This window comes from Lasioglossum baleicum, chromosome 8, assembly GCF_051020765.1.
Source record: "Lasioglossum baleicum chromosome 8, iyLasBale1, whole genome shotgun sequence".
Lineage (NCBI taxonomy): Eukaryota > Metazoa > Arthropoda > Insecta > Hymenoptera > Halictidae > Lasioglossum > Lasioglossum baleicum.
Window position 1 is genome coordinate 1,176,504 of NC_134936.1, and position 27,847 is coordinate 1,204,350.

At 39.1% G+C, this 27,847-nt stretch overlaps 2 protein-coding genes across 2 annotated transcripts in view; both read right to left on the bottom strand.

Moving 5' to 3' along the window:
• LOC143211246 (dynein axonemal heavy chain 5-like) overlaps positions 1 to 1,121 on the bottom strand; it is a 181,294-nt gene extending 180,173 nt beyond the window's left edge. Inside the window, exon 1 of the mRNA XM_076428730.1 lies at positions 984 to 1,121. The gene's annotated coding sequence lies outside the window, so the exon portion shown is untranslated. The remainder of the gene's footprint in view (positions 1 to 983) is intronic.
• Positions 38 to 27,847, bottom strand: part of Dopecr (G-protein coupled receptor DopEcR) — a 50,133-nt gene continuing 22,323 nt past the window's right edge. The window contains exon 4 of the mRNA XM_076428734.1: positions 38 to 1,449. Within this exon, the coding sequence (XP_076284849.1) occupies positions 1,270 to 1,449 (180 nt within the window). The 3' untranslated portion in view covers positions 38 to 1,269. The remainder of the gene's footprint in view (positions 1,450 to 27,847) is intronic.

Here is a 27,847-nt window from a genome sequence, read left to right on the forward strand (position 1 = left end):
GTTATCCAGTAAAAGATTAACCCCTTGCCTTGAAACGATGTTTCGGAAACATCAAGGGTTGCGCACACCAAATTTTTTGCCCTTCCACATAATCTAACATATGTATTAGCAACCTAAGCATTTCACACTGATTCTAAAGCAATACAAATTATTTTATTTTTCATCGGTGCGTATTTATTGCGTTCGACGAAATGGAATACAAGTAAGTTTTAATTTGAAAATTTGGTATTAACCCTCTTGCTGTCAGCCTCAAATGGGTGGAGTATGGATTTAGGTTCGTGGATTTATCCGGAGGAATGGTGGCCCTCTGGGAGAAATGAGGAAAGCGGCCCCCCGGACCACTCTAATCTCCAGTCCAGAAGGCGTGAGTAAGGGCTAGAGATTACCCTAGGGGTGGGGGTTAAGTAGATATTGCGCAGGTCTTTATTCAGGCTGCGTGGAGTCCCACACTCCCCACCTCCCCCAACTATCATCAGTAGAGGGGCGTGCGTAAAGGCATCCCCCACCCCCTTATCAAAAATAAAGGTGGGGTATGGATTTGACGTTTACGATTTCAGCTCGTGGCTTTGCATAAACGCTGTGGCCGATGGATCGGCCCGTTGGCAGCAGAAGGGTGTTATGCACGGTGTGAGGCAGGAGTTTAGGGAGTTATAGATATACGAGAGAGTGACCGTATTTGGACCAGCGCCTAGATTGGACCTAATCTATAAATGATAATTAATTAGCACCAGTATTTATGGATATAATCGATGAACCAGATTCAAAGGATAATTTCTAATGGATCAATGCTACTATTAATTGTGGAAATGTTTTTCTTTCTGAAAATACATGGTGGGCTAACCTAGGCGCTACCAAATTCGGCTATTCTCCTCTAAATTTCGTACTCGAAGTTTTCACATATGTCGACGCATTGCCGCAGCGTACTTGACAACACACTTTGATCTCATCATAATCGGCGAGGGATCGTTAATGTAAATGGTTACCTTTTTTTATGAACCGGGATACGATCGATCATCGCGTCTCGTTCCACGGGGAGAGAGTTCTGGATGGCGGCCGACGCGTGACGACCACTTGGAACAAAGAATCTCAGTCTCAGCCCTCGAAGAAGTATCCGAGAGAACGTTGGCGGATGCAAGGACGACCTCGAACCGAGATAAAAAGCGATGCTCTAGGAATGGGGCGCGTGTAGAACGGTCGCGCAAAAGAAAAGCGTTTCTCCCTCTGGTTCTCTTAGGCGTCCCAGTCCGGTTCCCTAATCCGGCCGCTCGCCTAATCGTCGTCGTCGAGACCGAGCAGCTCCGGCGGAAGTCGCCTGTGCCGGCAGCACAGCGTCAGGCAGAGCACGCGAACCGCCAGACGAAACTGGGGGCTCATGGTTCCGAGGACCACCGCCTTCCAAAAGCTGTTCGTCACACCCAGCCACACCACCGCGAAGTGCAGAAACGGTACCTGTACAGAGTCACAAGAAATCGACGTGTTTCAGAGCATTTCGAAACGAAGCGCACGATACTCCATACTTCGTATTCGGAGAGCAGGATGAAACATTGGAACACCTACCTACCCTCTGATTTTGATGATTTTTGGTTATACCCCCCGACAAAATTATAAGACTTATAAAAAATGAATGTGGGATCAGGACCACCCATACTAAACGCGTATAGAGGTTAGGAAACGTTAGAGCGTTCCGTGGGTGTGCGCGTTAGCTGATCAGCCACCACCTAGTCCAGTCAATGAATGCTCATAAGGGGGGTGTAGAGGGAAATGGAAGGAACAAAATTTTTAACTTTGGGACTTTGTTTGGACTAGTTAGGAGGTAAACATACTAAAAGTCCCCACTCCTATGAGGTAAGCGGAGTGCAGGGGGGCACGTAGAAGATCCCCTTTTTCGGTTTTCCGCTTATATCTCGGAAACTACGTGTCCTAACGATAAGGCCGTTCTATATAAAATTAAAGCTGACAAAATGTGCCATAAGATTGACTTAATTGAGTTTTCCGCTATCTCGCATAGTTTCCGAAATATCCGCGCTCAAAGTTCACTAACTCTTCGGCACGATTAGTAAAACTTCAGCGCGGATATCTCGGAAACTATGCGAGATAGCGAACAACTGAATCGAATCAATCTTGTGGCACATTTTATCAGCTTTAATTTTGTATACAGGGTGTCCCAAAATTCGTGAAAATCCCGAAAGGGGGTGGTTCCTGAGACCATTTCAAGCGACATTTTCCTATGCACAAATGTTATCCGTGGCTTTGTTTAGGAGTTATTAACGAAAAACACGGTCCAATCAGTGCGCGACCTAGACGCGAGTTGGCACAGTCGGCCTGGCGCGCCAAATGTCTATATGACGTTTCACTAATTGTGCCGAAGAGTTAGTGAACTTTGAGCGCGGATATTTCGGAAACTATGCGAGATAGCGAAAAACTGAATTAAGTAAATCTTATGGCACATTTTGTCAGCTTTAATTTTATGAAGAACGGCCTTATCGTTAGGACACGTAGTTTCCGAGATATAAGCGGAAAATCTAAAAAGGGTATTTTCTACGTGCCCCCCCCCCCCCGCACCCCGCTCACCTTCTAGGAGCGGGGACTTTTAGTATGTTTACCTACTACCTAGTCCAAACAAAGACCCAAAGTTAAAAATTGTGTTCCTTCCATTTCCCTCTTCAACTTTTCGTTGACTGGACTAACCAGTGTAGTGTTGTATAAAGCTCGAGTCTTCGAAGCTCCAGAGCTCAGTCTTAAAGACTTCTTCTAAATCTTCTTCTATAGAAACTTAGTCTTTAAGACTGAGCTCTGAAGCTTCGAAGACTCGAGCTTTATACAACACTAAACCAGTGAGATCGCGGATACAATCAGTGTTCCGATGTGGTGCATCTTTTTTCGCGCATGCGCGGCTATTTCAGCCTCAATAAACTAAGATTCTCGATAAAATGGGGTACCTTGAGCACCCCGCAGAATTTAAAAAAATTGGTATGATTTGATCCTGGAAATGAATGTATAACAAGTGTATTTGTGTATCTTTTGTAACTCGTGGAACATGTCCTGGAATTTTTCTGTCCGGAACAGATTGTTTCGGTACATTCTCGCCAATATAACTGCCTCGGGGCTCTGGTACCTCATTATCCTAATATAGATACGTTACTGTCTTGGCCGCGCATGCGCGAGAAAAGATGCACCATATCGGAACACTGGATACAATTCCCGCTGGCGGTTCCCTATTCTTCCTGAAACCCTACACGAGTAGTATACAGTAAAGTCGAGATGAAGCTCTCATCGCCTGTTCCGAGCAAGGACAGAGATCGTGTAGGAAAACTATTTTTTTTTATGACTGCGTCGACCACTGCGAAAGTTCAAATGATGCTGAACGTAGAAAAGGACAGCATGTAAACACGGACCGCCCGGCAACTCGAGATTCTTGGCCCCTCGCGGGGATGCCTCCAGTGAATTGGGCAGTAGTGTACCGATTGAACCCACCGTTTTTCGCGCATGCGCGGCCAGGGCAGTAGCGTATCTACAATGACGCAGCAGAGTGGCCAGGGCCCTGACGCCTTGAGGCAGTTATATTGGCGGCAATGTACCGGTGTTTTTGGCGGGACGACTGATGGACCAGAGACGTGGCGCGGAACGAGATAAGTATTGTTACTACTTTTAAAAATCTTCTTTAAAAGTCTGCGGGGTGCTCAAGCTACCAGATTTCATCGAAATGCTTACGTTACTGGGGCTGAAATTGTCGCGCATGCGCGAAAAACGGTGGGTTCAATGGGAATACTGCTGGGCAGGCAGTGGAAGGTACAGTAATCGCAGAGATCCTCAGGGATCTAGACCGCGACTTTACTGCAACACTTTATCCAGTTCTACGCCTTCCATAAATCTACGGTCCCAAGAATTTTAACAAGAAATGTAAATACTGTTTTTTTTCGATACAAGACGATGGCTGGGAACGGATTTCGACGCATTGCTGATGAGGATACCTATACGGCTTGGCATTGTTCTTGAGTGGGCCAACAGTTTATGGGTCCCATAAAGTTGTCCGGCAAATTATAAAGTGTTCGGCCAAACAGCGATATCTTTTGTTGGAAAAGAATAGAATACGATATATCTACTCGTTCTGGAACTAATTGTAAGGGGTGTCGGACGGACAACTTCAAAACAAGAAGAGGGGATGTGTACTCTTGTGTACAAGATGTACTCTTGCATATACAAACAGAAGATAACATTTATGTCTCTTTGAATGTCGGTTTTGGCTACCGTAAAGACGGGCAACAATCAATAAATATCATTGAAGAGTTAAATAGGCCTAATAAGCCTTCTTCTTATTGTTAGTCATCCCATAAGTTCGTGCCGTTTTTCGAGCGGTTGCATATGTTAATTTTGTAATCATACCTTTAAGTTTGTTTTAAGTATTTTCAGAACATCCGACATCTCCTGAACTGACAAATTCTGTAATTTCTGTACAAGGTCTCGAATTTTATCTTCGTCTATCTGAAGTGGACGCCCGGAACGTTCCTCGTCTTCTAAACAAAAAGTCCCACCTTTAAAACGTTGAAACCACTTCCTACCGCTACGAGATGAAAGCGCATTTTCTCCGTAAACAGCATATATGTTGTTCGTCGCGATTGTTACTGAACTTCCTTTCCGAAATTCATAAAATATGAGATGTCGGAAATGGATACGCATTCCGTTCATGATTTTTCACTGCTAGGAATCACTCTGTTCACTATTTCACGATCTTGTGCCCACGAGAACCTTCTCTAGACTATTCCCGAACAGCAACGCTTAAGGGCATGGGTCCTTTATCGCCGTAAAGTCTATAAATCGACGCATGCAATGTACACACAAAAGTCGGCACGAACTTATGGGATGACGGATGACCTAATATATATATATATATATATGTATATATTTGTGTGTACATTTCATGCTGCATATATATATATATATATACAGGGTGAAGCACTAACTATTGTAAAGTTGTAAAGATTTCGAAATAAAAGTTGCATCCGACAACAGGGGCCGTACTTATTTTTAGTGTGACAATAATCTTTTGTTACTAGGCGAAGTAGATTCAGAGATTTCCAGGTCACCTTTATTTTTTTAAAATGGAATGCTATGTTTTGGTAGTTGTTTTCTGACAGTGTCTATTGAGACAAATCCAACGAGGTGCAACATTAAGGTCTCTATGAAGGCCAGCAATCTTCTTATCACGGATTGAGTAGTATTTCCTATCACATCGGCACTTATCGAATCACATGCTGTAACAATTTATTGTACAAATTTATTTAATTGTATGGCGTGTAGGATGAGAATGTTGAGGATATCTTTCAGCGTATAAATCTCTAGCTCTCACTGAATTTTGCTGGCATTTTCCGTAAATGAGAAGCATATACAGGGTGTTTACCTACAGGTGGGAGAAAATTTAAGGGGTGGTTCTCGACGATAATATAAGACGAAAATGAAGAATAAAAAAATTGCGATTTCGGCTTCGTTATTTAGTTATTAACAATTAAAAATCCGCCTAAAATGCTGCAACACTTCTAACAAAAGTATACGTTGCGTACGCCACACAGGCGCGCGACGGTCTCGTATCAAGTGACAAACGCATGCATACCTTGGTTCTCATTTGGGGCCTCAGCGAGGTGAAAATGTTTAAAAAATCGTGGGACGACATTGAACCTACTTACTCGTTAAAATCCACAAGGGCATTTCTAATATCCGCCCTATGGAATTATCGAGTAGAAGGGGTCAATGCCCTTTCACTTTTAAATTCTTCTCGCACATATCCACAAATCCTTATCCTGCACTATAATTGTTCATAACACCGTACTTAATATACTGGAATAAACGCTCTAGTACTATTTACAATATCATACACACGCACTACGAGTTTACAGAGAGTACCAGTTTACTGAGGGGAATGAGGAGAATGTAAAGAACTGGTAATCCTTTAATGTTGAAACGCTGCACTTTATTGAACTTGATTTACGTCGCGAGACTCGCTCACAGACGGAACGGACATCTTGAGGTCGTGTGTGATTTCTGCTAACGGAAATCTTCAACGCGTGCGAGAAGAATCGTCCGTACAAGCTAGCATCCGTATGCACACTGATTCAAGACAGCTGATGAGGTCGATGCCAGATGCCAGATCGATAAAACAAATGAAGATCTACAGCAAACTACCGCCCAAACATCGCGCGTTGCTATACCAATACATTGTCTATTCTGTTTTCACGAATTTCGTGATTCTTCCTCATTCTGTCTGCGACCGCGAAATATCTCATGTGTGTGCATTGACCACATCAGCTGTCTTGAATCAGTGTGCATACGGATACTAGCTTGTACGGACGATTCTCCTCGCACGCGTTGACGATTTCCGTTCGCAGAAATCACACACGACCTCAAGATGTCCGTTCCGTCTGTGAGCGAGTCTCGCGACGTAGACCAAGTTCAATAAAGTGCAGTGTTTCAACATTAAAGGATTACTAGTTCTGTACATTCTCCTCATTCCCCTCAGTAAACTGGTACTCCCTGTAAACTCGTAGTGCGTGTGTATGATATTGTAAATAGTACTAGAGCGTTTATTCCAGTATATTAAGTACGGTGTTATGAACAATTATAGTGCAGGATAAGGATTTGTGGATATGTGCGAGAAGAATTTAAAAGTGAAAGGGCATTGACCTCTTCTACTCGATAATTCCATAGGGCGGATATTAGAAATGCCCTTGTGGATTTTAACGAGTAGGTAGGTAGGTTCAATGTCGTCCAACGATTTTTTAAACATTTTCACCTCGCTGAGGCCCCAAATGAGAACCAAGGTATGCATGCGTTTGTCACTTGATACGAGACTGTCTCGCGCCTGTGTGACGTACGCAACATATACTTTAGAAGTGTTGCAGCATTTCAGGCGGATTTTTAATTGTTAATAACTAAATAACGAAGCCAAAATCGCAATTTTTTTATTCTTCATTTTCGTCTTATATTATCGTCGAGAACCACCCCTTAAATTTTCTCCCACCTGTAGGTAAACACCCTGTATAAATGAGAAGTTTGTCATTGCCAGTTTTAGTAAATACGCTGAAAGATATGCTCAACGTTCTCACCCTACATTGTTACAACATGTGATTCGATAAGTGCCGAAGTGATAGGAAATACTGCTCAATCCGTAATAAGAAGATACAGTAACGTCGGGTTATTTCTCAGCGATCGCCTACCCACAATTTGTCAAGTGCCTATCCCCTCCACGCGAAGCACGAGCTGCCTCGGTTTCTGAGCAGTGTAAAGATGCCGCGTAATCTGATCTCGGCTCGGGTATATCGGTGTCAATCACTATTAATCCAATTACAAAACTTCTTTACTTTACATTATTTTTTTATTGGACTTTCACCAACTTACTTGTGGCTTTTTTCTGATTAAAATGACACTAAACACCATACAATTTCAACGGTATTTAGTGGTTTAATCGACGATGAAAGTTTCGGGCGCAAGGAAGGACAGCGTATGGGAAAGAAAGAGACACGGACAGTCGCCGTCGCCGGCACAACACAGGCCCGCGTGTCCGCTCTCCTTCCTTGCTCCCAAAACTTTCATCGTCGATTAAACCACTCAATACAGTTGGAATTATACAGGTTGTTACGTCTAAAACAGGACACCTAAATATCTGCTCTATCTCTGAAAATACAAAAAATGTTTCTAACGTAATCTAAATGGTTTCAAAAGACGAATCAGATGGAAGAATCGTTTTTTATAAATTGTAATTTTTTAATCGTTTTTGCAAGGTCACTCGTGTTTTTTTACATATACAGGGTGTCCCAGAACAAGTGTCGTTCCTTGAAATGGGAGGTTCCTGAAACCATTCTAAGAGACATTTTCCTTTGCACCAATGTCAACTGCGGCTTTGTTTAGGAGTTATTAACGAAAAACACGGACCAATCAGAGCGCGCCCTGGCCCGGCGCGCCAAGCCGCGCCGGCAAGCGAGTGTCGCGGTACGCCGCACAGTGGGGTATTTGGCCTGTTTAGCGCACCAAAACTATTGCGACGTTATCAATAGTGTGAAGGTCATACTATTATATATCGTTGAATTCGTCTTAACACCAGCTACAACACTATCAAATCAAAAATACAACTTAATGTTTAAAAAATCGAAGCGACCTTGTTTTTTTTTAAACAAAATTTTTTCGAATTTTATATATTGAAGTTTATATTGAAGTTAATACTGTTAAACTTTTGTCTCAAACATTTTTTCGTCAGATTGAGAGAAATTGCTATTGCAACGTTACTAATAGTGTAAAAACTATTGCAACGTTGTTAACAACGTTATTAATAGTGTGAAGGTCATACTATTATATATCGTTGAATTCGTCTTAACACCAGCTACAACACTATCAAATCAAAAATACAACTTAATGTTTAAAAAATCGAAGCGACCATGTTTTTTTGTTTTAAACAAAATTTTTTCGAAGTTTTATATATTGAAGTTTATATTGAGGTTAATACTGTTAAACTTTCGTTTCAAACATTTTTTCGTAAAAAAACAAAAATATATTATAAATATTAATTAATTTTTATTAATTTTTTTTTATAATATAAATTAATATTCTAGCAATAATGACTTTCATTTTCCTTCATTTACTTCCAAGTATCTATCACCTACAGCTCAGTTATTTCATCATTATCAGTCATATGATATACGGTCGGTTCATGCCATACTGATCTAAATCGCATAAAAAGGTATGTTCCAGCACGAGATCGCACGCAAACTTTTCACGATTGTTTAAAGCAATGTCTAATGATTAACCCCTAAAAAAATTAGAGGGGTGTTTTGCGGAGAAAAAAAGTTATTACATGATACATATTAATTTTCTGAAAAAAAATTATATCACTTTTAATTGTTTATTCTATCAAAACCACCGAAGAGTATAAAACAAAAAGCAGTAAAATTACTCTATAAACCTTCCTTTACATCCTAGGTATGTTTTTATCTCGATTTGATACACTAAACTTGTGAGAAAGATCATTTCTTTAACACAAGTTTTTCAATGCTTCTCTCGGTCCCGAGAATATGTTACTTTCAAGTATCTATAGGTTACTAAATAGTACCGTTTATGGAAAAATATTATTGTAGATTACTTGCATATATATTCAGGTACATGGGTAAAAAGTTTTAGTCATTTTGAACAAAGTAAAAATTTCGACTTTTGGCGCGCTAAACAGGCCAAATACCCCACTGTGCGCCGTGACATCGCATCGTGACGGCGCGGCGGCCCAGGGCGCGCTCTGATTGGTCCGTGTTTTTCGTTAATAACTCCTAAACAAAGCCGCAGTTGACATTGGTGCAAAGGAAAATGTCTCTTAGAATGGTCTCAGGAACCTCCCATTTCAAGGAACGACACTTGTTCTGGGACACCCTGTATACACACATTTTTTGTTGTTGTATGTTATAGCAAACATTATTGTGCATTTATCCATGTTTAATAGCGTGACCTTGAAATGACCGTGAACTCTAAAATTTACTAATTAAAATAAGCAGAACTTACTTTCAGTGACTTTTCAGATTTCAACGGTAACAGAAATTCGACCATGTGTGAACTTATACTTGTAAATAAACACATTGTATCATTCCTCTGTGTACATAGAGAGTCAGAGAGATATGTATTTAAGAGTTTGCTCACTGCTAGATTTCTCAGTGTATCGACAAGCGATCCATAATGCGTTATTCAGAACAGGAGAAAATTCAAATGGTTTTAATTTACGGTGAATCTCGAGAGTGTCTAACTAAGAGAAGCAATACGAATTTACAAAGACAAATTTCCAGAACGTTCTTGTCCATCACGTTCGGCATACTCAAGTATTGTTAAAACATTTTGTGAGACTGGTAGTGTCAACAAAAACATTTGTGTGAGACGTAAGATTGTTACTCGTGAAGCAAATGTGAATAATATCATCGCTAAACTTAATCAAAACTCGCATTTTCTCAATGGGGTATACGGAAAATGATAGTAATGAAATGTTTTTCCAAACAGTATTGTTTACGGATGAAGCATCCTTTACAAATCATGGTCAGGTGAACCTCGAGAATATGCATTATTGGTCGGTTGAAAATCCACGATGGATTAGGCAACTCGATAAGCAGAGACCATGGACCATAAGCCCCGTTTCACACTTGAGCGGACCGTCCGCGCTCCGCGCGCGGAGCAAGTTACCTGCAATGTTATGGGAGCAGTGATGTGATCAGACCCACCGTAACTCGCGCATGCGCGGCAATTTCAGCCTCAGTAGCGTAACTATTTCGATGAAATCGTGTAGCTTGAACACCCCGCAGACTTTTATAATTGAAACTTATTCTTTATTTTGAGGATGGGATAGGGAAAGAGCACTGCAATAACTACGCAAAAGAATACATAATCGTCTCCCGTCCATCAGTCGTCCCGCCAATAACACTGGTACATTCCCGCCAGAATAACTGCCTCAAGGCGTCAGGGCCCTGGCCGCTCGGCTGTGTCATTGTAGATACGGTACTGTCTTGGCCGCGCATGCGCGAGTTACGGTGGGTCTGATCACATCACTGCTGTATGGGAGCTTTCACAGTACAGCGGACGGTCTGCGCGCGGAGCGAGCGTCCGCAGTCCGCACGGCTCTTCCGCGTCCGCGCCACAGAGTTCCATGTAATGTAGGCTTTCACAGCCAAGCGGACTCCGCCGCGGAGCAAGCATCTATACAGGGTGTCCCAAAATTCGTGAAAATCCCGAAAGGAGGTGGTTCCTGAGACCATTTCAAGCGACATTTTCCTTTGCAAAAATGTTATCCGCGGCTTTGTTTAGGAGTTATTAACGAAAAACACGGACCAATCAGAGCGCGATCTAGACGCGAGTTGCCACAGTCGGCCCAGCGCGCCAAATGTTTATTGGCCGACTGTGGCAACTCGCGTCTAGATCGCGCTCTGATTAGTCCGTGCTTTTCGTTAATAACTCCTAAACAAAGCCGCGGATAACATTTTTGCAAAGGAAAATGTCGCTTAAAATGGTCTCAGGAACCACCCCCTTTCGGGATTTTCACGAATTTTGGGACACCCTGTATATATATATGTATATATATCAGATAAAGTAACTGTTCTTGTGTATTTATTAAATACGAGTGCAGTTAATAAGCTGCGCATAAAATTATTCACCTACACCCGACCTCACCCACTTGATTTTTTCTTATGGGGGACATTAAAGCTGTACGGTTAATCAAGAGCGGCCCACGACGCCAGAAAATATGAAGGAACGAATAATTGCTGCATGTGCTGATATGAAACCTGAAATCATCGAAAGAGCTGTACAATCTGTCGTTTTTCGCCTCACGAAATGTATATCACAACGGAAGGACATCATTTCGAACATTTATTGCAGTGATAAATGTGATTATTTACAAGTTCAAGATCATGTTCGAATTTCTGTTACCGTTGAAATCTGAAATGTCGCTGAAAGTAAGTTCTGCATTAATTAGCAAATTTTAGAGTTCACGGTTCCATGGATGAATGCACAATAATGTTTGCTATAACATACAACAACAAAAAACGTGTGTATATATGTAAAAAAACACGAGTGACCTTGCAAAAACGATTAAAATATTACAATTTATAAAAAACGATTCTTCCATCTGATTCGTCTTTTGAACCATTTAGATTACGTTAGAAACATTTTTTGTATTTTTAGAGATAGAGGAGATATTTAGGTGTCCTGTTTTAGACGAAACAACCTGTATAGTGTTTGGTGTCATTTTAATCAGAGAAATGCCATGCATAAGTTGGTGAAAGTCCCATAAAATAATATTGAAAAATAAAGATGTTTTGTAATTGGATTAGTAGTGGTTTACACAGATACACTTCAGCCGCGCGATCCGTATTTACTTGCTGTCCTTTCCTACGTTCGACTTCAAGTGTACTCTCGGCACGGTCGCAGTAGACGCAGTCATAAAAAAATAATGAACCTACACGATATGTCTCTGTGCAGAACACAGCTGTTAAAAAAATATCGCGACTTTACTGTAGCAACTGTGATACACCATATAGTTCAGCCTAGCAGCGATATCTTTTCTTGGAAAAGATTAGAGAACTGCAAAAAAAGAAGAGGTGATATCGCCGTCTTATATCGAAAGAAACCTGTATCTCAGATACGCCGCTACTATGCACAGTAAAAAGTTGTTCAACCTATAGAGAGACTTCTACAACATATTTGAAAATTATCTTAATCGAAGGATACGTAGCTGCTCCGTAGTTTCACCTATCCGCAGTCATAACAGTTATCAGCGGAGGAAATATATTTCAGTCGTTCATAATTGCATAAAATATTGTTTGGCATTCGACCAAAGCAATAAAATTCTCCGAATCCGTTTCAAAGCAGTGTTTTTATTGCTCTGAACAAAAATAATATTAAGTTGAATCATAATATATAATTGAAACAATAGCTAAAAGAGTCAATAAATGATTAAGTATTAATGATTAAAAGGATACAGGGTGCTAGAAATTTAAATTCATTATGCTATTCTTAGCGATAGAACACAAATTACAAAAATGAAAATATTATTAAAATAACAAATTTTCATATAAATAAATGAATAAATCAATTTCAGTTATCAATAAACAGTTATCGGAAGTCAAACCAATTTTCGGTGACTATCATTTGTAATTGAAAACATTTTAGTCGGGAAAATAGTTATTATTCTATGACACATTTCCACTTTGGTAATAAATTTCACTTCTGTCCATTTCTGAAAATACGGGATGTGTGTCTTACCTAGCTCTGCTACTCCTAATAAAGTTATCTGTGCAAATACAGAAAACTACAGTGATTCCCACTAATATTCGGACACTCTTAAAAGCACGAAACTTTTTAAATATTGGACCATACGATTTGAACCTTTTCCAGGAGTAAGAGAATTGGTTTGCTATCTAACGTGAAAAAAATTTTTGAAAAAATTTGCATTTCGGATGTACCTTGACCTTGACATGTGTTGTCAGGGATAACATTCTGAACAACTTTTCTGTATACAGGGTGGTCATTTTATCTGAGGACATTGAAATATCTCGAGAACTATGCATCGGATCAAAAAAAGTGGGTAATGAAAGTTGTTCGTCGCGAAGGGGGACATTCAATGATATCAAACTTGGTCCCCCACCGCCACACCCTGGGGGTGTTTGAAATAAGTCCCTCTCCCACCCTCAGAAGGTGGGGGTGGGGAGTCAATTATGGTGTTATTGAACAGCATTTTTAAAAATATCAAATACGTCTACTTTTATTTTTTTTATCTGATGTGTATTTCTCGAGATATCCCCGATTTTCAACGATTTTTTACCCATTTTGATTTTTGTCCATTACAGCGCCATCTGTGAACCAAAATGCAAAAACTTCTAGGTAAAATTTGTCTGTTTTTTTCTGGAGAATCCAAATCTGCAATGAAAAATGGGGGTTTCCATTTAAGTTTTTTCTTCGCGACGAACAACTTTCATTACCCACTTGTTTTGATCCGATGCATATAGTTCTCGAGATATTTCAATGTCTTCAGATAAAATGACCAGCCTGTATAGGGTGTCTCAAAATTCCTCCAACATCCGGAAATGGGAGGTTCTTGAAATCATTTAAAGCAACATTTTCCTTTGCAAAAATGGCGTCCGCGGCTTTGTTAAGGAGTTATTCACGAAAAACACGGACCAATCAAAGCGCCACCTAGACGCGTATTAGCACATTCTACTAATTGACAGTTGGCGCGCCGGGCCGACAAATTAATTCGTTGAACTTCGGAATCATCTATTATTATCTAAAGATAAATTTAGCCATTTATAAGGGGCCGGGATTAAAAGTAACAATTTGATTTTGAGCTAGTACTATACAAAAACTATTACGTTTACAATAAATATTTTTACATTAAAGTCTACCATAGTTATCTAATATTTAGTCGCAGCAGTTTCAATGTATGATAGTCAGACAGTGCAAATTTGTTAAAATGGAATGATTGGAATTACAGTAAAGTTACGATCTATTTCCCATCGCCAGATCCGATCAGGGAGAGAAATCGTATAGGGACAGTATTTTATGACTGCGTCTACCGCGCCGAAAGTACTGCTGAGAGCTGACAAGAAGGTCCCTGGCAGGAATGCGGTGACGTAGGCAAGAATGCGCGCCCGATTGGTTGGCTTGGTGGGGGCGCGCCTTCTATTGGCCGAACGGTCACACACACACTACTACTGCTATGCAGAACAATAGACCCCTCTTGCCTCTGTGCCCCCGGGAGACCTTCTTGTCAGCTCTCAGCAGTACAAAGGAAGCTGAATGTAGAAATGGACAGCATGTAAACACGGATCGCTCGGCCGAAGCATATCGACGTGAACCACTACTAATCCAATTATAAAACTTGTTTATTTTTCATTACTTTTTATGGGACTTTCACCAACTTATTTGTGACATAAAGGTCTGAAGAATAAGGCTGCGATATTGTTTTTTCTATTTGTACACCCGCGAGAAGTAGTAAACTTCATCGAAAGTCGAGATATTTTAAGGCGCGCTTGGCGTTCTTAAACATTCTCTAAGACAGCGTCTGTTCATTGGCGATTTTCAAGTGTTTGAAGGAAAATTCTGTAAATTCTTGTATTACAAAAGTTGTTCAGGTAGGTATACAGAGCACTTTCGCATAGATTTTATTTTGTGTTATCATCTAAATTAGTATAGTTATTAATATTTGAATATCACCAATCATTCTGTAAGCTTTTAAAAGATTACAAAACTTTATTGACAATTTTGTTATAGTATTGCGCGAGATTGTGTGCTCTTTTTGGTGTCATTACATTCGGTAAAGATTCGTGATTATAAGCCAAGAACGTTTAAATCCGAATATGTCCGAATTCAAATTTTATAGCCTATTTAGTATTAAGCGTTTAACAGCGTTTCGCGTACGCCTGCATGTTCGGCTACGCTTGGCCTCAAATAAAAAGAAATATTATCCAAGGTAGAAATTTCTGATGTGTTTTCGGATGAAAATTAATGGTAATGATTTTAAAATGTTCTTATAATATGCCGGGTCATTCAAAGTGAAACAGACGCATATCTTCGAAATTAAGCATTTTGGTTAAAAAATGTTTCTGACAGAAGTGGTATGGTTTCGAGGGGGCCATAAAATGGCGTCATTGATTTGACCTTGGATAGTCGTTTGAAAATCACGCGAAGGTCATCTTCAATTTCTTAAATAGAAAACCCTATTTTTTATTGCATATTCTTGTAGCTTGTTTTCAGAGCTTTCCAAAACGCTATAATAAAATATTTTTTTCTTAAATACTTTTAAAGTTATAATAATGCAAATATTCCACTATCGCCTCGCTTTTTCAGGGGTTCTCGATAATCTGAGAAAAAAATGTTTCGAACAAAAGAGGAACAGTATTCAGTCGTCTACATATTTCAATATACTATAAAAGTTAAAAAAATTTTTTGTTTCCAAAAAATTGAGGTAAATTTGATTTTATAAATACTGAAATGTATTTTGGATTTCATAATGTTGTAGCTGATCTTAAGACGAATCTAACGGTATATAATATTATAACCTCGAGTCTATAAATAACGCTAAAATAGTTTTCTCCACTTTTTCAGGCCAAATACCCCACTGTGCGGCGTTGCCCCTCAGTGGAGTGGGTAGGCACGGGAAAATTATCGTGGAGGATCTCAGGGATAAGAATCGCGACTTTACTGTACATATCGTTAAAATGGAATGACATATATTTTTGTTTAGCCTTAACATGGCGAGGTGAAGACACCTGTAAAAATGTATGTACAATACAATGTAAATAGTATACTGTATTATAATTTTTGTATCTGTACAAGTGACACAGTTACTAGGGCTGGCAGAGTTTTATGATACAAGCTATGATCTATGTTATATCATGTATGCAAAATATATAAATTATTGTGTATATATTCAGAAATAGACAAAATGTGTTGGAAACATCAAGCTACATCCTCATTGAAACAACAACGAGCAACTATTTCTCGTCTCGTACGCTTTGTTGCTCTCACCTTTTGATATTTAAAAACAATTCATATGTATCTACTAGAGAGCTGTGACTTATGAGATACTCGGGTAAACGGAAATTACCCGAGTACCCGGGTATCTCATGAGATAGTCGGCTATCCGTGTACTCGGTTCCAGGGCTTGAAACAGTTACAATATCGGTTCCGGTTCTCGAAACAGTTATGAAGAACCGAAATGATGTTATGACTGTCCCTAACAATAAATAGAATATCGGTTCTGGCTTGTATCTGGCTTATTCCGATTCTACAGGGTGTTTCGTCTAAAACAGGACACCTAAATATCTCTTGAGGTTATTGTGATGCAAAAAATATTTGTCACGTAATATGCATATTATCAATGGAACAAATATCTGGCAAGAATATTTTTTTCCAAAGGTCATTTTTTTCGGAGCTATCAAGGTTATCGATGTTTTTTGATACATAACCAAATTTTTATTTTATTGCATCGGGTAACTGAACGAAAAATACATTCAGATATATACATATAATAACATGACCTTGACCTTGATCTGAGGTCATGTTATTATATATATCTGAATGTATTTTTCGATCAGTTACCCGATGCAATAAGATAAAAATGTAGATATGTATCAAAAAACATCGATGATAACTCCGAAAAAAATGACCTTCGGAAAAAAATATTCGTGCCAGAGATTTGGTTCATTGACACTATGCACATTACGTAACAAATATTTATTGCATCAAAATAACCTGAAGACATATTTAGGTATTCTGTTTTAGACGAAACACCCTGTATATTGGTACAATTTCATTAAAAATAAGTATAAAATAAAGAAGTTTCAGTATTGCACTAGTATTGTCTCGCCGATACGCTATTTTTTGTTGCGCCTTCGGCCGCGTGGTCCGTGTTTACACGTACTGTCATTTTCTACTTTTGTCGCGGTTAGCAAGGTCACAAAGAAATAATAGAACCACAGGATCTAAGAAACAGCACGGATCCGAGGATTTTTCTTAGATCAAGGCTTTACTCTAATTATATCGTGTAAGTGCAACCGCGAAATCGAAATAAACAAAATTTTTCCATAAGTTGGTATTCATTGAAAAATGTTTTGAAACATGTAGTAACAAAAGTGACATAAACTTTCTCGTTGTTGCTTCAGTGAATACGAATTTTTAAATTAGAGAATGAGTTCATCCGCGATTTTTCACAGAAAAATGAAGCGGCTAGTGAATATATGTATACAGGATCTTCCATTGGATGTTTTACACTCAGTTGTCTTCAGAATTATTCATTATTCAAAAAACGATTTCACTAAGCAGAACTTATTTTATTTTGAGGGATATGTATCCTGTGATGGCCACAAAGTAGATATGTCTCTGAGATTTCAAGGTTATGTTGTCATCTATCAAGCAGACCCGAATACTTCTCTTTGCACGAGATGGGAAATATTATTAATAATTATTATTAAATGATAAAAAAACAAAAAATTCAAAAACACATGTCTCATATTTTGATTCGTAGATCACAGATTCGAGTTTGTATACAAATGGATCAACGATCAGTAAGCAAAATTGGACACAAAAATTAATTTTGGTGACATTGTTTAAACAAATGACTTTTTTTAAATTTTCTAGCGTAACTAAATTTTCCATTCCAAGTCATAATTAAAAAATATATTTCCGAATTTTCACCCCTTCAATGTTGATCATGGCCAATAAAAGAAAAAATGCGTGGCAAATATTTTTCTAAGGACTACTCACAGAAGTTTTGTTAAAAACAACTAGTGTAACTTGAATATGTTCCTTTGTAAGTGAAAATAGCTATCTTTTCAAAATCTCAAATTACCTTGAAATGCTCCTCGAAATAAAGTAAATTCTGTTTGAAATGTTTTTAAAATGAAAAATAGTCTGATGAAAGGTAATTTAATGTGAAACTTGAAATGGGATATCCTTTATATGTAACATGAACCTAGCCCTCAAGCGACGAGTACTATGGCAACTGACAAATGCAAGGTCCATTCGGACCCCGATACTAATCTATTTACGTTATTTTTGAAATACTAGTAACTTGTTCATTTAACGTGTAATCCGTGAAAACAGAGTAATTAGGTACATTTTATTAAATTATATATTGGTGGTATATGAATGTGTTATCCTACAGTTACTGTAAGTAATATATAGTTAATAAATAGTTAATAAATATATAATTTATAGTTAATAAATCTCATATTAGTTCACAACTATAATATTTGTGTATGCAAAAGTTTTTGTCTTTGATAAACTTGTCGAAACGTTACTACCTCTCGGATTTTGATGATATTGAAATATGTTGCCAAGGTCATAGTTGGAAACAACTTTTTCCGATACATACAGGGTATTTCGTTTAAATAAGGACACCTAAATATCTCTCCAGGTTATTGTGATGCAAAAAATATTTGTTACGTAATGTGCATGGTGTCAATGGACCAAATATCTGGCAAGAATATTTTTTTCCAAAGGACATTTTTTTCAGAGTTATCAAGGTCATCGATGTTTTTTGATACATATCTACATTTTTATTGTATTGCATCGGGTAATTGATCGAAAAATACATTCAGATATGTATAATAACATGACCTTGAAATGACCTTGATCTTCGAAAATTAAAGTTTTACCTTCAGATCAAGCTCATGGTCATGTTATTATACATATCTGAATGTATTTTTCGATCAGTTACCCGATGCAATAAAATAAAAATGTAGTTATGTATCAAAAAACATTGATGACCTTGATAACTCCGAAAAAATGACCATTGGAAAAACATATTCTTGCTAGATATTTGGTCCATTGATGATATGCACAGTACATAACAAATATTTTTTGCATCACAATAACCTGAAGAGATATTTAGGTGTCCTTATTTAAACGAAACACCCTCTATAATAGGCGGTCTCTTTTAGTTTATTAGATATTCGCAAAAGTACTTTTTAAGTTTGAGTTAAGTCTGGGTTAGGTTTAATATAAAAAGTATAACTGTACTTTTTATTACATATTATTTTCAATTATGGCTGCTGTGTATATTGAGTAATCAGGAATGTTTACCATTTTCCTATGTAATCCAGTAGATTTTGGCGAAAAAATGCCAAAAATCCTAGTTTTGATCATAGACGTCAATGGTGCAAAAGTTATGATTGTCAAAGTTGAGCGATTTTCAGTGCTTTTGATAGGTAAGAGTTGCTATGTAGTGAGTGTCACGCGCCGCATACCGATGCCGATAATGTAGAGCGGTTATCTTTGAGATGTACAGTTTGTTCTGACTTTCAAAGAGAAGGTATAGTTCAATTTGGTTGGTTAGGTCAGGTAGTGGAGAGCAGGCTTGCCATATTCCGCGCGTGCCAGGCCCCTTACCGCTGCGCCCCTCGCCCACCTGCTGGGCTAAGCAGATGCTCCCACTGGCGAGGAGTGGGGCAAGCCAGGCGGGCTTAGCCCAGCAGATGGGCGAGGGGCGCAGCGGTAAGGGGCCTGGCACGCGCGGAATATGGCAAGCCTGGTGGAGAGTGGAGAGTGCCGGCTGTTAGGCTGAGATCTACATGATCGACATCATCACGACCTTGTGGTGCCACCTAGCGGCTGCGCTCGGTATGTCTCGCGCGACCGTCACTACATAGCAAAATGGCGGCACTCGTACCTATCAAAAGCACTGAAAATCGTTCAACTTTGACACTCATAACATTTGCACCATTGATCTTCTAGGATCGAAACTTGGATTATTGGCATTTTCTCGCCCAAATCTACTGAATTACATAGGAGAAAGGCAAAAATTTCTGATTACACAAGTCACAGTCTAACCTCAATTATTATTAATAGAAACTGAAAAAATTTCAGCCATTATGTCGAAACATCTAGCTATTCTTGTATTGTTGTCAAAATAAAAATTCCGCCTCTCGACCTTCCATTTCCAGATATTTAAACTACGTACACTCACCCTTTTTAATTGACGGAACACGTGTTTTGGGGCGAGGGAGAGACGGAGAGCCGCTCCCCCTGCAACCGCCCCCACACCAAACCTAATCCAGACCTAATCAAAATTCTTTTATAATGGCAGAGTTCGCTATAATCGAATTAACAGTTTTTTGTAAATATTTTAAAAACTAAAAGTGACCGCGCCTATTATTTGTATAGGAAAAAGTTGTTCGGAATGTCGAAATCTATAACATATTTCAATTTCATCAAAGTCCGTGAGGAAGTAACGTTTCGCGACAAGTTTACCTAGTCTTTTTCCAATTCTCTTTGACGTATACAGTATACACGTCGTGATTAGATTGTATAAGGTTTAGAGGACATTAAAAAAGTTTGTTATTTTCGTACAACACATTTTATTTTTATTAGAATAATTTAAAGAAGCAAAGTAGGAAAACTTGATTTGGAAACGAGTGAATTTGATTTGCAGAAGGGTGAAGAAGGGTTTGCGCACAAAAGGACAAATATAGGGTGACCAAAAAATGTTGTACTTCCTTGAAAGGAGCATTCCCGAGGTCATTTGAAGTAACTTTTTCTCTTGGGAACATATTCTGCGCGGCTTTATTAAGAAGTTATTAACGAAAACACACGGACCAATCGGAGCGCAGCGTTAGCATACGGATTCCGGCTCCATCAATACTAACGCCACACTACTATAGCCGCGCTCTGATTGGTCCATGGTTTTCGTTAATACAGTGAAGTCGCGATATATTTCTGCAACCTTCTACCCAGAATTTATCCAGTGCCTACACACTCCACTGCCGGCCAACGCCGCGCCGCAGAGCGGCGATCATTGATCTCGGCTCAGGTATATCGATGTGAACCACTACTAATCGAATTACAAAACTTCTTTATTTTTCTATGGGATTTTCACCAATTTATTTCTGGCATTTCTTTTATTAAAATGACACCAAACACGATATAATTTCAACTGTATTTAATGGTTTAATTGACGATGAAATTTTCGGGCGCAAGGAAGGACAGCGTATGGGAAAGAAAGAGACGTGAAGAGTCACCGTCGCACACTAGTCCACGCGCTCGATCTAGCTGTTCATTAATATTTTAGCGCTACTTGAAAGTTTAAAGGTATAGTAATTTAGGTCGTTGGATTCGTTTTGATATCAGCTACAATATTATGAAGTCAAAAATACATATTGGCTTTTAAAAATTCGAGGTGACTTTAATTATTTATGCATTAAAAATTTCTTTTTTAATTTTTTGGATTGAAATTTGTAGACTGCTGAATGTTGATTAAGTTTTGTTTAAAACATGTTTTTCTCAGATTATCGGAAGTGTCTGATAAATCAGCTTTTAAATAAACGCAATAATCAATCATTTTTTAAGTAATGGATTTTATAGACATAATTAAAAATATTTTATTTAAAACGGTGTGAAAAACATTTTTCGCACAAAACATTATTATTAATTATAAAAAACAAAAATATAATTTTTATTGTATAAACAACAATAACAATCGACATTATGTTATATTATATTGACAAATCACTATTGTCATCACTTTTTTCTTCAACATCTTTCAATATTAATTGTTCGGAGATCCGTTTCCGGTTATATAGAGAGAAGGCACGTTCTATGTGAGTGGATAATAAAGTGGAGATTTTGAGAAAGTGAAAGGAAGAAAAAGTGGAGAAAGAGGCTCCGTGGCTGGAGGGAGCGTAGAAGAGTAGGTGGAGATAAGAAAGGCAGAGAAGAAGATGAAAAGAGGAGTGGAGAGTGAAAAGAAGAAGAAGAAAGTGAGGTTAGAAGCACAGTGAGTGAGAAGGTGAGGAAAACAGAAAGACAAGAGGTAACAGAAGCAGTAGAAAGAGCGCCATCGTGCAGGAAAAGAAGGTAGCTAGAAGGCAGAAGAAAGTAAAGCAGGTAAAGAAGATAAAGAAGACAGACGAGCAGATCAGGAAACGAAATGGACAAAAAGTTAAGCGAGGATGAGCGAAGGGAAGCGACAAGAAAATTAATGAAGATAAGAGAGAAGGAAAGGACAAGAAGCAACAGCTTATCGAAAGTAGATGGCATAGGAAAGTGGTTAGATAAGAAGAGAAAAGAGAGAGAGAATGATAGAAAGGAAGAAAAAGAAAAAGATCCGTTCAGAAAGAGCCGAAAGACAGGAAGATCGCCGGAGAAAGTGAAGGGAGAGGCCGGCAAAGAAAGGATAGAAGTGCAAGGCGACATTACGGAGGTAATAAGGGAGGAAATAAAGGGGGCACTAAAAGGAACGATAAATACGATAAATGAAATGTGTGAAGGATGGAAAGAGATGAAGGCAATGATGAGGGAGATGAAAGAAATGAAAGAAGACTGGGAGAAAGAAAGAGAGAGAGAGACAAAAAAGCATGGAGAGAGATAGAAGAGAGAGTAAAAAAGATAGAGCTGGAAGGGAAGATAGAAGACAGAATAGATAAAAGACTAGAGGAGTTAGAAAAGAAGAAAAGCAGGGTACAAGTCGAAAGTGGAAACGGAGAAATGGAAAGAAGACTGAAAGAAGTAGAGATGAAATGGGAAAAGAAGAAAGAGAGAAAAGGAGAAGGAACATAATCATAAAAGGTCTAGAGATAGAAGATGGAGGAGATCGACAGGAAGAAGTGAAGAAGATATTAGAAGTGATAGGTGAAAAGGTTGAAATAGAAGAAGTAAAGAAAGGCGGCAGAAAGGGTGTAGGTAAAGGAGAATGGGCAGTAGTGAAACTCGCGACAGAAGAGCAAAAAAGAAGAGTAATGACAGAAACGAAGAGGTTACCAGGAAGAAAAGAAAGGATAGAAGATGACCTCACTTTCGAAGAGAGGAGCGTGCAATGGAGGATAAAGAAGATAATGGAGAAGGAAAGAGGAAAAGGGAAAATGGTAAAGATGAGATACATGAAACTATGGATAGATGGGAACATGTGGAAGTGGGATGAGAGGGAGAAAGTACTGAAAACGGGGAGGGAAACAAAGACAAAAATTGGATTCTGGAATGTGGCAGGAATGTTAGGGAAGGACGATGGATTTTGGAAAGACCTAGAGCAATGGGACGCAATGGTGCTAGTGGAGACGTGGGTGGAAGAAAAGATGTGGGAAAAAAATCAAAAGAAGATTACCAAGAGGATACACATGGAAAAAACAATGGGCAGTCAGAGACTGCCAGACAGAGGGAAGGTATAGAAAGGATGGTGATAGAAGAAAGGGTAGATTCAGACCACCTGCCAATAGTAATAATAATGAAGAAAGGAAGGAAAGGAGCGGACGGAGGGGAAAGAAAAAAGCAAAAGAAGGGCGTACCAAAAGTAGAATGGAAGAGAGAAGTAAAAGAAAAATTTAGAATTAGATCAGAAGGAATAGAAGTAACAGGGGAAAGTATAGGGGAAACACTAAAGGAGTTAGAAAGGATGTGCAACGAAATTAAGAAAGAGACAAGAAGCGAAGAGGGCAAGAAAGAGCAGAAAAGGAAAGGATGGTGGGACAAAGAGTGCATAGAGAGAAAGAAAGAATTAAGAAAGGTACTAAGGAGATGGAAAAGAGAGGAAGAAGAAGGGGAGGTATATAGAATAATGAAGAGCGAATATACAAGAAACTATGCGAAGAGAAAAAGGAGCAAGAAAGAGAGAAGATATTGCAGGAAGCAGGGAAAGCGAACACAGAAGGAAGAGTATGGGATTTTCTAAGGAGAATGAGAGGAGGGAAGGGAAAAGGAACAGAGAGCGAAATAGAAAAAGAAGAATGGAAGGATTACTTTATGGGATTGCTAGGAGGAGTTGAAACAAAAGTGGTAGAAGGTGGCAAAAGGAAGAAGAGAGAAGAGGGAGAAGAAGAGATAAAAATGGAGGAGTTAGAGAGAGTAATCAGAAAATTAAAAGTAGGAAAAGCAGCAGGAGAAGACGGGATAGAAAACGAGGTATGAAAAGTGAGAGAGTGTGAAGAAGGAAGCATGGAACATATGCAATGAGATATGGAACGGAGGAGGATGGCCAGAGGAATGGGGAAAACGGGGATAATAATACCTATATATATATATACATATATATACATATATGTATATATATATATAAAGAAGAAAGGAGATGGAAAGAAAGTGGACTGTTACAGAGGGGTAACGTTGTTAAACACGCTGTACAAGATGTACACGGTAATATTAGAGGAGAGACTGGAAAAAGAGGCAGAAATTAAAGAAATGGTGCCGGAGAATCAGACGGGATTCAGGAAAGAGAAGGGAACAGTAGACAATATATATGTTTTAAATTACGTGATAAACAGGGAGCTCGCAAAAAAGAAAGGAAAAATGATAGGATGCTTTATAGACTTAAAGGCAGCGTTCGACAGCGTGAACAGAGGAAAACTATGGGAAGCATTAGAGGAAAGAGGAGTCAACGAAGGACTAAGGGAAAGAATAAACGAAGTGTATAGAGAAACGACAGCCAGAGTAAGAGTAGGAGGAGAGACGGGAGAGAAGTTCTGGGTAGGAAGAGGAGTAAGGCAAGGGTGCCCGCTAAGCGCGAAACTATTTATACTGTTCATGGCGGACCTAGAAGAGAGGATGAAGAAGAGAGGCAAAGGGGGTGTAGATAAGAGGAAAAAAGATATACACGCTGCAGTATGCAGATGACCTGGTGCTGCTAGCAAAGAATGAGAGCGGAATGAAACTAATGATAGAAGAATTTAGGAGCTATATAAGAGAGAAAGGGCTGGAAGTACATAGAGAAAAGACGAAAGTGGTGAGATTCGAGAGAAGAAAACAGGAAAAAAGACGTGGAGATGGGGGGACGGAGAAGTGGAAGAGGTAGAGGAAATAAAATATCTGGGCTACATATTTAAGAAGAACGGAGGACAGGAAAGGCAAATAGATGAAAGAACGAGAAAGGGAGGGGGAGTAATGCGGAGTGTGTGGGGAATAGGAAAGAAATACTTCAAAGACAATTACAAGAGAAGGATGTGGTTCTTCGATGCATTGGTATGGCCAGTAATAGCATATGGAGTAGAAATATGGGGATGGGAGGAATGGAAGAGAGTAGAGGCTATGCAAGAAAGATATGCTAGATGGGTGCTTGGAGTAGAGTAGGTGACGCCAGGATACATGGTGAGAGAAGAAACAAAAAGAGAGAAATTGAGAGCGAGGGGGGCGGGGAGAGCATGGAAATTCGAAGAGAGACTAAGAGAAGGGAGAGGAAGTGAATGGGCAAGACAATGTCTGAAAGAGATGGAAGAGAGAGTCAGAAAGGGAATGAAACTGTCCAAATGGGAAGAAGGAAGAAAGAAATACATAGATGAGAGAGGGAATAGAAAAATGGTAGAAAAAGAAGATAAAGATAGGAGAGAGGAGGAATGGGAAAAGATAGTAAGAAGAGAGAAGGGGATAGAGAAAGAGGAGAACTGGAAAAGTGTGAGAGAATCAAGATACAATATATGGTACAAAGAAATAAGAGTGAAGGGCACGCCGGAATATCTAGAGAAAGAAAAAAAAAAAGAAGAGAAATGGAGAAGAATTGCTAGATACAGATTAGGAAATGAAATGAGAGGGGGAAAGTACTGGGAGGAAGAAGAGGAAAGAAGATGCTGTAGAAGATGCGGTTACGAAGAGGAGACATGGGGGCACGTGCTGGAGAGATGTAGAAGAGAAGAGAACAAGGATGCAGGGTTGCAAGAAAAAGTGAAGGAAATATTAGCTGTAGACGGAAGGGGAGAAGAGTGGATGAAGAGATTGGATAGGGATAGGAGAGAAATCCAGGAAGGAAGAAGTGAAGAATAAAGAGAGGAAAAGAAAAGAAAAGTACATGGACAAAAAAGAAGAATGAGAAGGAGAAGAGAGGGAGAGTGAGTGAGAGAGAGAGTGTGAATGTGCGAGTGAAAGAAAGGAAAAAACTGAGTGTGCACGTATATATTATAGATAAAAAGAAATTGTAAATAAATTAATTGTAGAGGGATCGGGTTCTCCCTGTAACCCTAAAGGGAACAGGAATAAATACATACATACAATATTAATTGTTCGACTGCATCATCAAAATGTCAGAGGTTCGGCCGCAATTCAGGCGATACATACTCTTTAAACAATAATAACTTGTGTACCGGGGCCGAATGGGATGTGATTCTTGCGTGATGTCATAGAGAAAAGAATGCTGATAAAACAATTCACTTTGATACAATGAGAGACGACGAGGGACTCGAAAGATATCCTTTACCAAATATTGAAAACTTTGAAGATTCTCTTCAGTTTATTGAGCATTGTTATCTCAATAAATTACAAATATTAAATCTTAGTACAAAAGATATACTCTAAATATAGACAAACACTATTCATTTGCAACAAAAATGGACACACAATATTAAATAGATTCTCCAGGGTATCAATAAAAAAAGAGGTCATTTTTTCGGTGGCAAATAGGATTCATAAAATGTTGATTTTTAAATGCTTGTTCTAATTACAATTTTTAATAAATCTCATTAATTTCATTGTTTTCGAATGTCATGGATATTTAGGAAGCAATAATGGACATTCAATAAACATCGATTTGGGCAAGTTGCTTTTTTACCAAATGAACAGCTAGATCGAGCGCGTGAACCAGTGTGCGTCGCCAGCACAGTTCAAAGGCAAATTTTATTATCACTTATTTCTTTATGTGACTTTCACTAACTTATTTCTGGCATTTGTCTGATTGAAATGACACTAAACACGATATAATTTCAATTGTATTTAGTCGTTTAATTGACGGTATGGAGTAACTACGTTATGCTTAACATGTACAGTAAATATGGGCCAAATTGTATCTTGTTTGGTGTCATTTTAATCAGAAAAATGCCAGAAATAAGTTGGTGAAAGTCCCATAAAAAAATAATGAAAAATAAAGAAGTCTTGTAATTCGATTAGTAGTGGTTCACACCGATATGCTTCGGGCGCCTGATCCCTATTTACATGCTGTCCTTTTCTACGTTCTGCTTTCGTTTGTACTCTCGGCTCGGGCGCGGACGGCGCGGTAGACGCAGTCATAAAAAAATGTCTCTACACCAGGACAGTGTTCCGATATGGTGCATCTTTTCTCGCGCATGCGGGAGGCAGTTATATAGGCGAGAATATACCGAAACAATCTGTTCCGGACAGAAAAACTCCATGAACGTGTTCTACGAGTTACAAAATATATACAAATACACTTGTTATTCATTCATTTTTCAGAATAAAATCATACCAACTTTTTTTAATTCTGCGGGGTGCTCAAGGTACCCCATTTTGTCGAGGATCTTAGTTTATTGAGGCTGAAATCGCCGCGCATGCGCGAGAAAAGATGCGCCATATCCGAACACTGCACCAGGCATGCAGAACTGGACGATTTGGGAGCGGGAGCTCGCGACTCGGCTCGTGAGCAGTTACTCTCCTCGTTTTCCCCTTCCACTATCCCATTCCAGCACCATGCGCACAGTCCAACGTCCCCCACTAATTGTAAGACCGTAGACCACGGTGCCCGTGCCGTAGACTGGACTGGTCATCAGAGAGGGGGTACTTGATTCCCCTCGATTGCTGAAGACCTGGCGACACTGCTCGTGAGCAGGGTTGCCAGATGCGGCCCCTTACGTTTCCGTCCCTCGCCAACAAACTGCGTTAAGCCTGCCCTCGCTTCCCCCACTCTTACCGCTGCCGCTGCCGCGTACCGCGTGGAGCATGCTACCGAGTGGCGCAGAAAACACCGTACGCTTATACAAGCTGATTTGCTTCGGAAAGGTAGGCTATATATACTGCTATAATGAAATAAATTTATTCGTGTATTGTTAAATAAACACAAATTAAGGTTTGAAAAATGTATATTTGCGACCTGCTAATTACAATCACTGCTATTGCTTTCGCTAGTATTCTATTCTAC